The following is a 13961-nucleotide window of genomic DNA, read 5'->3' on the forward strand; positions in this document are numbered from 1 at the left end:
AAGCATTTACACCATTGGAACCTCATTTGCCAGTAGAAAAATATAATTGTTTTTTTTATCCTTTTATCTGGCAACAAAACTGACACTTGTTTTTACAAGGAGTCATGTTTGCATAGACCACAATACCTGCAGTCGGAATGTAAACAAAAAACACAACTCTGATAATGTATGCACTGTCCTTAAAATTGATTGGTCCACACCCGAGACAGCTGTGAAACTAGGCTCTAAAGAAAGCTGTCTCGGGTGTGGACCAATCAATTTCAATACCGTAAAATATTTTTAATTGTTACATTTTTATTATTTCCCTTCTACGTGACTTTACCGAAAGAACCAAGAAGATGAATCCCTGCAGTCACGAAAGCTTTAAATCGAAATTTGCATCATTGTTTTAACTGAAAAATCCTAAGAGTTGGAACTCACGATCTCTGGATAGCAGGTCCAGTGTGCCAAGTATTATACCACGACAGCAATCCTCTCACCGAGATTAACGATGGCATAGATTTCACAATCTCACACTGGCATTTTGCACAGGAAGACAGACACACGGACACAGTTGTACATTTATTTTCATTAACCCAATTAGTTTTCACTGATGTGGTTAGAGTGTTTTTTAGCATCGGCTCACATCCGAGAAGAAACTTTCTAAACATCAAAACGTGGCACAAACACAAATATTGACACCACACAACCACTGCGACAATTACAGTTAATCGGTTTCAGGATCATTACATTAAGCATCAACATTTTAATTCCCACAGTACACATTATATCTCTAGTTCCTTACAGTGGACTTGGTTGCTGCCCCCAAGTAGCATTCATGTTATGGGGCACATCGAGAAAAAAAGTGCGTTGTCGTACAGTGGGGAGGATAAGCCAGCCCCCCCCCTTTCCCAGTGGAACATCTGAGCCGGGCCCTCAAAAAATGGGTGGTGTTTTTCCACTGGCTATTTGCTGTGACGAGCTGGAACCAAAAACGTGATGTGCTGCTCTCGCATATCTGAATCTGGGCTCGGGGGCCAAGGAGGGCCAGAGTTTGGGGCTCGTGGTTTATTGTGACGGCGGTGCATTGCAAGAAAGATAAGCAACACAGTGTCGCCGCGTCACCTTCACGTCTCGACTTTTTCATTGTGTACACATCATCGGCATCACGGCTCTGCTTCCACAGCAGAGGTCGCAAACAGGTTTTGATTCCTTACCTGTACCCGGCCGCACCAGGGTCGCAAACGGGTACCCGTACCCGGCCGTACCCGTACCCTACCCGTACCCGGCTGGGTACGGGTAGGGTATGGGTATCGGGTACCCGGTTGCGACCTCTGTTCCACAGTGGAAAATTCTGGCCTCTCCCAAGTCGTGCCGGGCTGGCTTGGCACAGCCCTGGCGCAGCTCAGTTGTACAGTGAGAAAAAAAGAGGTATCTGACGTGAATGATCCCATAATTGCACAAGTATAAGAAAGATGTACAAGTCAACACTAAATTCCTTTGTGAGAATGATTTACGCACCATTAGTGAACTTAAAACAGTGAAAGGGTTCCTTTGCAAATGAGCTGCAGGCAGCTCGATTGAGCCAAATCATAAATTGCTCCACATACCACAAAAATACGGCAAAATAAAAACAGGTTTCAGCTTGACTAAATATCTTCAGTCAGGTCTAGCCATATGAAGCAATGGTAAAAAGGACACCCTGATTTTATGGTCAGTAGCTATCCAAGATTGTCCAAAAAGACTGAATCATTAACACATAAATTCTATAATTATATTGGAATATTAGCAATAGCTCAACATAAAACGAAATGTATTTTTACTTGTGTTGTATGTGTAAGCATGTCAGAGTTTCTCTATGGGCTGCATGTCTGCCTGTGTGTGTACTTGTGTCCGAATTGATTATTGATGTTGTACATATTTGTGCCTTATGGGTGTGTGTTGTGCAGTAGTGACATGAAGGTCTGCAGTCAGTGCCAAACCGTGTTACCATCACCACCTAGCCTGGGCCTCCACATCAACCCCTCCTATACAGTGCCTGGTGTGGTGGCAGTGCGGTCATGAATATCAGCATAGGAAAAACAAAGGCGGCCCGGAGGTAATTTTACCAGCTTTCACCACCTACTCATTCATGTGCCATCCTCACCTTAATAACTGCTTATCAACAAGCCTATCCAGGCCAAAAATAAAAACTGTCTTGTGTGTATGTGCATGTGTGTTCTTGTGTGTGTGCATCCGCCTACAGTTGAGTGAATGAGTATGCCTGCTGGATTTGTGGAGTGTTAGGTGCACAGTTGTGCTGTCATTTAGCCTCTGGTCTGTCCAGTCGCCTCCTCGGACTTGAGCTGCTTTCCGAGATATTCCCTAGGGTGCAAGAGACAGGAGGGAAGGTAGCAAACACAACAATGATGTAGTCAACACCGCAAGTCGCAACAACTTTGGGATGCATCCAACCGTGGAGAATGACTGGCAACTCATGACACATTGTTGAGCTAGGCTGCAGATGGTGCTCTCGCTCTCAAACGACATGAATTGTACCTGCACCTTACCAAGTTTGATTTATACCCGTTTTGAATGCCCCCATAAAAAATACGGCTACAGGAATGAAATTGTAGTCAATAAGGTTAAAACAAGGGAAGGACACTTTTCTTAATATCGATGCTTCAGCTCACGACACACACAAATCGAATCGCGTGTGTAAGCATTTCTATTTTTGTTCGATCCATAAGTGTTGCATGTAATGGGCTCACATGACCTCTTCACCCACTTTGCTACATTTACCACAACACTAAATAATTACAGGACTGAATAGCAACATTCTACATGCTCACGCATCTATACTCCCTGCCTTCACCAACGTGCACTGAACAGTGTGGTGAAGTTCGATCAATAACACTTGTGACTCGTATTGCGTGGATTGCAAATCCAACGGTGGATTGCAAATGTAAATATGAATTTTTTGATTTATATAGCGTCGTTCATGCAAAGTGAATCTCACAATCACTGAGGAACCACAGATAAGCTGGAAGGCTGCCAGGCAGTGGGCTGGCACCAACAATTACCCAAGCTCTGCGTTCCTCTAATATAAAGATGTTTTCAGCCAATTAATGAGTGTTGTACAATTTATGAGTGAAATATTATATTGGTGTTATGCAGGTGTCCGTTAAAAACGCTTGGTCTCGATAAACTCTCACCTGGTTTAAATGGCGATTTAATGACAACATTAATATCGTGACACTTGTGTCCGCCTGATGCTCCTGTCGGTGTAAAAGCCCGTAGCTCACGTGAATGTGCAGTGTGCGTGTGCACTGAGGGTCCCACCAGTTGTGAACCATGAGCTTCTGCACGGCGAGCAGGGCGTTGTAGCGCACGTGCTGGTCCTCGTGGTGCATGTGGTTCATCACCAGGGTCTTACCACCCAGCTGCTCTATAATTCTGAACAAATACAAACACACAACGTAGACGTATGCTTACGTGTTCACTACGTAGGGTCAGCATCAGCACCGAGAGCCAGACTGCTCACTAGAGACACCTATACAGGTAGTCCCCGACTTACGATATTTCGATCTTACGATGGCGATAGCGATATGACAAAATAGTAAAATATTTAACATTTTGCCCAGCAGGCAAACGCAGCAGCGTACGAGGTACGATACTTTACGGTGGGACGCTGCCGGGATGTACTGTACGCATATAGTTTATACAGTACGGTACTGTAAATTGCTCTGTTTTGCTAAATTATCACCATTCTTTAAGACTCCCGGGTAGGCTAGGCCATTTTCGACTCACGATATTTTCGACTTACGATGGGGTCGTCGTAACGCATCTCCATCGTAAGTCGGGGACTACCTGTACTCCTTTTCGACTACCACATCCAAGCCAAGCCAGCGGGGGACCTTCACGTTATGGATATTTGCGAAGCCGAGCCATAACCAAACCATGATACGATGGCCTCACAGGACATCTGAATCTGGCTCTGGGTCAAGCAGAGCCAGGGGTGGATGGAGTTATTGACATATTCATTGCATATGACGTCAGCGGCACAGTTCCGCTTCTATAAAACTAAACTTTTTTATTTTACCAGGTATGCCCCACTGAGCTAAATAGCTATTTTTCAGAAGCGACCTGGCCAAAAATGATAACACGAGGTGGCTTACCACGTATAAATGTATTGCAGCCAAATTCTCTAAAAGCATGTTTCAAAATGTTGAGGGAAAAACTGGAGGACCCGGAGAAAAATCCACGCGACCAAGGGGAGAGAGACATGCAAACTCCAAATATACAGGTGTCAAGAGTCGGGATCAAACCCACGACCCTCCTGCATACCAAGCAAGGAGTTAACATCTTGCCACCGCTGCGCTTCTGGAGCGGAAAAACAACCTGGCGCCTCCTGAGCCGCACGAGGCTGGCTTGGCGTGGCCCTGGCGCAGCTCGGTTGTACCATGAAAAAGAGGTGCTATTGACAAGACGGCATCCATCTAACCATAATCCAGAGCCACCCCCACATAACGAAGTGTGTAGATGATGTTGGTGTATGGGCGCGCTGGGCTGCGACGAGCGAGCGAGTACCGTTTTCCACGGGGATAGTGCCGCACGTACTCCCCCACGTCGTGCGCTGCCACGGCCAGGATCTGAGGCTCCTCGGAGCGCTCGAGCAGACGTGTAAGAATCCTGAAAAACCAAGCACAAAAAGCAAAGATAAAGATCCCCCAGTATATCCTTCGCAAACTGTTGGGGCAAGTGCTGTTAAGTGAGCACCTACGAAGGCCGGCTCGGCACACGAGGGGGTGGGTGGCCCGCACCACGCCCGGCCGCTATTGTCTCCCCAGTGGCAATGTTTACACACCACACCAGGTACTCATTCGATGCCGAATTGACCTAGAGGAGGCCCAGGACCGGTTTAGATATTCGTCACTGGTGTTGGCTGTGAGCAGGAATCTAACTCGGGTTGCCGGATCCGTAGGACAGCGTGCTAACTGCTATACCACGCGAAGCGCTATACACACAGACACATACACACACGGAAAGCACCTCAAACACAGAAAGGGTGAGACTCACTTGAGCAACTCGCAGTTCTTCTCGTTGAGTCGTGCCGCGTTTTCACGCCAGAACTTCTCCGACTTGTGCACGGGGCTCCACTCCAGCCGGCCAGACTTCAGCTCCGAGCTGTACTCGTCAAATGAACTGCAATGCAAATATGTAAGTACACAAAAGATAAAAATAAGAATCCTCCATTGAGCCTTCCAGACTATCGCTGCTAATTAAACCTCTGAACAACACATGAGGTGGTGCGATAGACACCACGCCTGGCCGCCTTTGTCTCCCCAATACTCATTTTAAAGGTGCACACAGATGTACAAGATCTCCCATATAGCCAATACAAGCTGCTAGGGCAAAGGGCAGTTCGCAATCACCTATTAACACGGCACATGAGGTGGTGTGATCAGAACTACACCCGGTCGCACTCACACAAACACACACACCCATGCTTGCACACGCATCCCGGGAGCCCGTTTTGTTTGAACCGCGTGTGCACCTGAGGTCCTGCACGCTCTCTCCGAGTTTGTCGAGCAGAAAGCGGATGTCTTCCGAGATATCCTCATCGTCGTATTTCTGCTGCTCCAAGTTCTCCAGCTGCTTCAGCACCTGCCGCACGGTTCAATGACGATTAACGACGACGATGATAACACAAGTCAAGGTTTGTCGTGGCTGTGACGGTACCACCTGAAGACGGAAGCTTGTGTTGCCTCCGAAACGTCGTGATTTTTATTTTTATTTTATTTTACTTTTTAATGTTTTCACCTACGTGACTTTACCGAAAAAACCTAAGAATATGAATACAAGTCAAGGTGCAACAATGGATTGATTCATCATCATCATCATCCGTCTTAAAATCACTGACAGTTTCCATGATGTATAACTATTTGGTGGTCTTCAGTCTAAGTTGGTACGATTTAACAGGACGCTGTACAGGTAGTCTCTCTACTTACGATGGAGATGCGTTACGACGACCCCATCGTAAGTCGAAAATATCTTAAGTCGAAGATTGCCTAGCCTACCCAGGAGTCTTAAAGAATGGTGATAATTTAGCAAAACAGAGCAATTTACAGTACCGTACTGTATAAACGATATACTGTATGTATTTATTAATTACAATACTGTATTGCACAGTAAAATGTAAAGTAAAAAACAAGGTAAATACTTAGCCTACCTACATGAACTGCAATTTAATAGAAAGTTTTTTCAGGAAACAATCCTCTCTTCTATAAAAACTTTTAACATGCTTTGAAACACAAAAAACACAGAAAAAAATACACGCGCTAACACCGAGACAACTTAACTCCGTCGACCGCTGGTCAGAGTGAGGCATCACACAAGGCGGGAGATGCCTACATCCCGGCAGCGTCCCAACGTACAGTATAGTACCGCGTACGCTGCTGCGTTTGCCTGCCGCGCGAAATTAAAATATTTAACAATTTTGTCGTATCGCTATCACAATCGTAAGATCGAAATATCGTAAGTCGGACCATCGTAACTCGGGGACTACCTGTATTTTAGTCGGTGCTGCCATAGCTCAAAGGTTCAGCTCACCTTTCCCTGGATCATGGCAAGAGCGTACTCCTGCCGACTCTCACGCTCCACACTCTTCTCCAGAAGATTCTGTTCCACACACGACAACCACCACAACAACCATTACATTCATCAAGCAACACTTATCACACCACTCACCATCACAACCACCACAACAATCACAACCATCATCTCACCATCATCACAACACATAAAACAACACCCATCATGCGTATGTATGTATGTTGAACTTCTTTCACACCGTACGTAGCCAACCGTCACAACCACCATAGCAATCATCACCTCCGGAAAAATAACCACCTCCACAATGACAACACTCACTGTTACCATGACCGTCCCCCACCACCACCATCGTGTGTGCTCATGGTTGCGTGTGTGTACCAGCGGGTGCATGTGCATGTGTGCGTGTGAGTGTACCTGTGCATGGATATTCACTGTGGGTGTATCCATTCATGTGCAATTGCCCATGTATGTGGTTTTACTACTGCATGTTACATTTTCTAGTATGTGCACAAGATTGTACATGTGTGTGTGCGTATGCATGTTGGGGCAAGTGCTGTTTACAAGTTAACGACGTTTGGCTTTGTGCACGAGTGAGTGTGTGTGTGCGAGCGAGAGAACCAGACATACACGGAAGGTGGCAAGGATGATGCGGGTGACCTTCTCCTTGACTGACTCCTGCAGAATGTCGGACAGCGTGGTGACCATGTTATAGCGACGGATGCTCTCGCACATCTGCGGGCTGAACGTGAGCAGCCAGAGACAGAAGATCATCTGGTACTGCAGCTGGAAGCCACACTTGGTGTGCAGGACCGACATTACACTGTGGAAGCACACACACACACAGCGGAAAGAGAGGCATGGTGAGAGATACGCAGTGGAGTCTATGTGTGTTTGTTTGAGCATGTGGTCCGCATGAGTGTGTGTGTGTGCATTGCCACTGGTTCGTGTATCTTTCTCTTTGTGTGTTCCTGTGTGTCTCGGTGTGCGTGTGTGAGTGCAGTAGTGGAGTAGTTAGCGCGATGCGCTAAGAACCCAGCGACTCAAATTCAATTCCTGGTCGTGGCTAACAAACAGTAGCAAATATCTGAACTAATCATATGCCTATCCGTTGTTGATTCAGATTTTTAAATGAGTACCGGACATAGTGGTGGTGGTCACACCACTCCCTCATGTGCCGCCAGCCTCCACATAGGTGCCCAATAACAGAACATGCCCAAACAACCTATTTCGGCTATATGGAGGGTCTTTGTCTTTGTGCCATTGGAGTGTGTGTGAAGAAGCATCACTCACCAGCTGACACCATCCATCTCCACCCAGGCGAAGCGATACTCGTTCACCCTGAGCATGAGCTGCAGGCATCCGGCCGAGCACTGCAGGTACTGCGAGTTCTGCACAAGCCATAACAGCGACAGAAATGTCAGTGACTTGGTAGTGGTGGGCAAAGACTTGTGATGTTTAAGTCACTTGTGGAATGCAGATCCGTTAACGACAGTGGCTTAGAAAAATATAAATTCACCCCAAACGTGGTCTGGGTTGATGCTGGTTTCTTAAATTGTATACATTTCTAAATCACTACGCAAAGCCTTCACTACAACCTCACTGCAATGACGGAGCATCTGACTGATTTGAAAGTAATTTTTGTTGTTGCTATGGAACCTTCCAACTCGCCTATTTAGTTTATTTTCATTTGAAGCTCTCAAATTAATTCGACCACATTTAACGCATGTGTCGGGAATCTACTATAAACTCTCACATGGTAACCTTTAGTGAGAGGCACCGTGCCGTCATTTCCCTGCGGCGTCGCGTGTTTTGCACGGTTCTGCTGGAGCGGACATACCTCGGTCGGTGAGACATGGCCACCGTCTTGTCCACCTGGGCGATTTTTCTACGCATTACACACATTACACAAAGGGAGCGATAGTGTGGGTCAGCAACTCAGAAGCATCACAACTGTGTTTAAGACAAAGGCGATCAGGCGTTCATGTGCAGCCAGTGCCAGTTAATTCATATGTTTCTTTCCCCCAGAATATTTGTTCCCCCTAGGAACAAATATATATTTCGGAATATTGGTGAACATTGGTTCTCCTTTAAACTATTAACTATTTTTATTTTACTAGGTAAGGCCCACTGATCTACATAGCTCTTTTTCAGAAGTGACCTGGCCACAAATGATAGCTCAACGAAGTGGCTTATCATGTGGATAGTTATAGCAGCAAAATACTCTAAATACGTGTTTCTAAATGTGGAGGAAAAAACCAACGGACCCGGAGAAATATCCATATGACCACGGGGAGAACATGCAAACTCAAAATATATGGACATCAGGGTCGGGATCGCACCCACGGCCTCTTATGTACCTGGCGAGGTAGTTAACATCTCACACCGGTGGTGCCCATTGCATATTTGTACCCCTTTATTTTTTTGTTTGTAACAAGTAATCATACGAGTCCTATGTCCATGCATGTGTGGCACCTGTGAGCCAAGCTGTGTCTTGAGCCAGTTGAAGTAGTAGGTCAGGTCACTCCCCTCCATCAGCTCCTTGCCCCACGCCGCCAGCTTCGCAATGATCCGAGCAGCCTGCGCATGCGGCCACACAGGTGAGCACGCGCACGCACTCCAACGTGGCAACAGAGCGTGATAATCTCCAGCGAAGGCAAAGCCAAAATACACTCGCCAAGTAACTAAATTAATTATATTATTTAGGTTGGTGAAACACGTGCCTAGCTGCAAATGGTGCTGTGTAAGTCTGTAGAGCCTGCACTGATCAGCGTACTGCAGTGCGATGGTGGGTTAGCTTCACCAACCCATACTGACCAGCGTGGTGAAGTTTGGTTAAACAACCCCCGTGACTGACACAGTGTGCAGAGGCCTTCATGTAGCAGTTGATTGACAAAGGGCTCTAGTTGCTCCATCGCCTTTTGACCACATCACCCAGCATTTACCCGATCTCGTGAGCCCTCATAGCTTAGCCTAGATAGTGCTTGGATGGGTGGCCTCCGCACATACAACTGGTGTTAGAAGGTGCTGTGAGCCAAGAAGTGGGCATTAGAGGGCAGTGTTCCAAAATCCATCATTGTACTGTACGTCTATGCTCCTACATCTATGTCGCCCACAATCATCAACCCGTACTGACTGGCGTGGTAAACTACAGTCAAACGAATGGCATGACACGCACGGCGTGGGGAGGCCCTCATCCAGCAGTCCATTGAGAAAAAAGCCCGTGTGCTTACATAATAATGGGGAGAAGATTCAAATCACTTGTATAACAAGTAATAACATGGCGACATCCATGCTGACGACGCCCAAGAGTGTGCACCTGGTGAACGGTGAACTGGTCCTGGCGGTTGAGCATGGGGAGGAAGTAGGACCAGGCCGAGGACTTGTTACGCCTGGCGTGGTCAAAGAAGATGGACACGCGGCTATGGTCCTCCTAGTGAATGCAACGTCACGAGCAAATAAAAATATAGTTTGCACCACAACAGCAAAAAACACAATGGTGGCAAGGCCACAGAAGTAATCCCCAAGCAAGTTGAGTGGATGATGCTCTTGAAGTAACCGGCATTAATTTCAAATTAACCATTTCATTGCCACACAATCATAGTTATGAGTGGCACACTTGAACCAAAATAGTAATTGACCACTCGATCAACGTGGAGGAGAGGAAAAAGTGGTGGAGGAGTCACCTGCAGCATGTCGTCCACCATGGTGAGCAGCAGCTGCACCGTTTGCTCACGCGAGATTTGCGACATCAGATTCAGGAATGTCTTGGCTGTCTGCACACGGAAAGCAGGCATGACACGTGCACACAAGGAAATGACCACATGCCCTTGGGGACGTGGTTGATTCCCACGTGTAGACACAGTCAATGCAGAGTCCGGTATATGCACGTGCACATGCACTCAATAAACTTCAAACAAAGCTTTTCACGGTCTGTTCTGTTAGTGAGCACCTTTAAGGTTGGCACGGCACACGAGGGGTGGTCTGGAGAGCACAACACCTGGCCAGCTTCGTCTCCGCAATGCTGATGTTTACACACTGCACCAAGTATTCAGTTAAAGCTGAGTAAACCTACAGAAGGCCTAGGACCGGTTCAGATATTCTTCACTGTTGTCAGCCATGGCCAGGAATCTAACTTGGGGAGTCAGGTGTATAGCACAGTGTGTTAACCACTTCTGCTCCTCACATACTCAAACCCACACAAGAACCACACCAACACGGACACACATATATACATATTCACACAGCCTCTCACTGTCACTGCACGTGTGTGGGTATGCACCTGTATGCCCTCCGTCTCCAGAATGTGCTGCCGCTGGGCGGTGGGCATCCGCTCGAATCGCTTGATGAACTCGCAGTCATCCTGGGAGATCATCTGACTCCTGCCAATGTGGCACGGCACAACGCGACACAGTACGCCGTCAGCACCCCCAACCTTCCATGCATCAGCGATGATCGGTGAAGTCTTTGATTCAAATGTATTCTTGCATTCATGGTACTTGCGTTGAAGTGTGGTAAAAATCTATATCTTTTTTAAATTCACCTATGTTGTATGCAGTACTCCAGGTGAGATTTTGAGTCTCAGCAATTTACCCTCCAATTTTGATACTATCTTACACATTAAATGCCAATGTCTTATGGACAGCCCTTTGACAATGCAATATTGGATGAAGGGCTCCCCACAGCACACTGCTCATGGGGGTTGTATGATCATACTTAACCACATGCCGGTCAGGGTGGGTTTGTGAAGGGGGAGTTGACCAGGACCGGTTGAGATATCACTTGCCACTGATGTTAACTGTGACTGTGAATTGAACTCAGGTCACTGGGTCCATATAACGGTGCACCAGCCACTGCGCCACACATCCCCACCACATTTTATTGTCTATTGAGACTCATGTAGATATGAATGTAGGTGTTTTTTTAGTACACGTTTATCAATGTTCACATCTAGACATGCATCTTCCATATATGTTGCATTGTTATTTCTATGCACCTGATTGTTTAAATATTTTGCTCGCTTTAATAATTTGATGTTGAACACCGGAATTGTACTCAAAATGTCATTTCTTTCATTTTACTTCTTTTCGATTTTACCAGTTTGGCATTATACCTATGTATTGACATTGCTACGTTTGATTTCATTTGCTGTGCTTAAATCGTTGTGAATAAGAAGTGTTATGTTTGTACTTATTTGACAGATTTTCCTTGAAAAAGACAGGCCCTCACCTGGCTATAGAGAATATTATTTGATATAATCGAAAATACTAATCTGTCCCTGAGTGTTATACCTAGAGGAACACATGGATCAGGGGACAAATTAAAGACATCATATTCACAAGTAATAAGATTCAATGGGCTTGGGCAGGATACATTATTATTAGGGATGGCCAATGGACGATACTGGTGATCAAGTGGCAGGATACGTATGTACATTGAATATGTGTCTATGAATATGCGACTGTAAGCAAATATGAATTTGCCAAACATGGGTATACCAGTTCATGTATAAGACCACGTTGGATTGTCGCATCACGAGACCTTGTGGGATAAGAGCTTGGGCAGCCCTTCATGCACCAGTGGATACAGCATGGCTAATGGGGAGCCCTTCGTGGAGCAGTGGATAGAGCATGACTAATAAAAACGAATCTCTTTAGAACTACTTTTTGTGTTTATTATGTTGACCTTCCCCCGCACCTGTGATTAACATGGTTGGCTACGTACGGTGCAAAAGAAGTTTCAACATACATGCATACGTGAAAGCTTATCATTGGAAGAATTGCCCGGTGTAACGCCACGGGTCTGGATGCATCACTCACTGGAGGTAAGACTGCCAGTTGACGCTGGATGAGCGAACCTCTGCTGCCTTCGCCGCCACGATGTTGGTGGGGACGAACTCGGTTACTTCATGACGATCCATGGTGCTACAACAAAGACAGAGGTTCACATGAATAGACTGTTGGGGCAAGTGTTGTTAGTTAATACACACGCACACACACATGTCCGACGTTTTGCTACGCGTGCTGGAAGCTTATTCAGGAACATAAACACATTAGAGCTATATAGTGTAACTACGAAAACCCACACGACACAGGTATTGCATTAATCGTATGATTGTAATCGATTACTTGCTGTTTATGTAAATTAAGTGTTGTCAAAGAACCCCCACAGCCTACACGGTGTGTGGAGGCTCTCATCCAGCAGTGTACAGTATTGACAAAGGGGGCTATGCATGTACGGTACATGGAAAGTACAGTTCGTGTATATTATGTGCAGTTGTACATTTTTGCTAATGGACTTTCATGATGGTGGGCAAAACAATTTGTACCAACAAGCCAAAACATTTCGATTTAAAGCTTTCGTGACTGCAGGGAAACATCTGTCTGTCGGAAAGACAGCGTCTGAATTCAGACGCTGTCTTTCCGACAGACCTGTTCTTCACCTGAGGATGGCTGCTTGCGTTGTGGCCGAAACGTCGTGAGAATTATTTTATTATGTTTATTTTTATTATTTTATCATTTCCCTTCTACGTGATTTTACCGAAAGAACCAAGAAGAAGCCAAAACATTGATAAACACAAATGAGATTATTAAAATGAGACGAAAACTGCGGGGGGGGGGGGTTAAGGGAATTGTGACCCCGAATCTTGGCAACATCCAATCTCTGTGCGGGTCATGCATCATCACTGTTTCTTGGTCACTGTACGGTGTTCATTTTAGGTCCGGGGAGCGGTGGCCATAGTACGCTGCGCTATGAACCCGCGTTATTGACGAATGTGTTGCGAATTAGTCGTGAACCCGGTGGAGATCACGGAGTTCGATTGCTGGTCACTGTTGATATCGGCGGCGAGCGATATCTGGCGCGGTTCAGGCAACTACCCCCGTCGTGAGAAACCGGCATTGACCAGCGTGGTGAATTAATGGTCAAGACAACTCACACAGGAATGTAAAACGGATAAGAACGATTCATGTAAAGAGTCACCACGCAGGCCGACGAGTGCGGCCTACACCGCGGGAGTCACCATCGGCCTCGACTTGTTACCCCTGCCGCCTCAGCGCACCATTCGCCCGCTAACCAAATGACCAAGCGGGCCGGGAGTCGTCGAGGGGTTAACAAAAAAATATAAATGTTTCACGGTGAAATTAAACGACGCGACACGAGCCGCTGGGTGATTGTGAGGGTAAAACTGATACGACGGCACACGGAATAGTTTAATTTATATCATTTTAAGACGAAAAACCTCACCTCGACTTCCCGTCGCTCCACACGGAGCTTGCGGAGATCACGGGCGGTCAGGTGACGGTGACGTCATGCGCAGGGTCCTTAGGGTTCAGAGTCTGCAGTGAGACTCATAGGGGCAGACTAAGGTAGTGTTAGGAGCCTTGGGTGCA

At 46.4% G+C, this 13961-nt stretch overlaps 1 protein-coding gene across 2 annotated transcripts; it reads right to left on the minus strand.

Annotated features, from left to right (window-relative positions):
• Positions 1-548: 548 nt before the first annotated feature.
• ATP6V1H (ATPase H+ transporting V1 subunit H) lies at positions 549-13903 on the minus strand. 2 transcript variants are annotated; one of them, XM_078866940.1, is made up of 15 exons: positions 13816-13903; positions 12390-12494; positions 10853-10952; positions 10257-10346; positions 9890-10003; positions 9046-9150; positions 8411-8458; positions 7864-7961; positions 7201-7393; positions 6571-6639; positions 5516-5625; positions 5038-5163; positions 4549-4650; positions 3301-3414; positions 549-2343 (listed from the first exon to the last, which is right to left on the minus strand). In XM_078866940.1, exons 2-15 carry the CDS (start codon positions 12488-12490, stop codon positions 2286-2288), a joined length of 1428 nt encoding a protein of 475 aa, XP_078723066.1. In that variant the 5' UTR covers positions 12491-12494; positions 13816-13903; the 3' UTR covers positions 549-2285. The 2 variants fall into 2 exon arrangements, with proteins under 2 accessions (XP_078723066.1, XP_078723067.1); XM_078866941.1 differs by lacking the exon at positions 13816-13903 and adding an exon at positions 13552-13614.
• Positions 13904-13961: the final 58 nt, after the last annotated feature.

The sequence above is a fragment of the Lampetra fluviatilis genome, chromosome 23 (assembly GCF_964198595.1).
Source record: "Lampetra fluviatilis chromosome 23, kcLamFluv1.1, whole genome shotgun sequence".
NCBI classification, from domain to species: domain Eukaryota; kingdom Metazoa; phylum Chordata; class Hyperoartia; order Petromyzontiformes; family Petromyzontidae; genus Lampetra; species Lampetra fluviatilis.

Coding starts and splice junctions, on each gene's coding strand:
- ATP6V1H (XM_078866940.1), bottom strand. CDS start 12,490: ATGGATCGTCATGAAGTAACCGAGTTCGTCCCCACCAACATCGTGGCG. Junction 7,394..7,863: donor GAGATGGATGGTGTCAGCTG/GTGAGTGATGCT, acceptor GTGCTTCCACAG/TGTAATGTCGGTCCTGCACA. Junction 5,164..5,515: donor GAGAGCGTGCAGGACCTCAG/GTGCACACGCGG, acceptor TTTGCATTGCAG/TTCATTTGACGAGTACAGCT.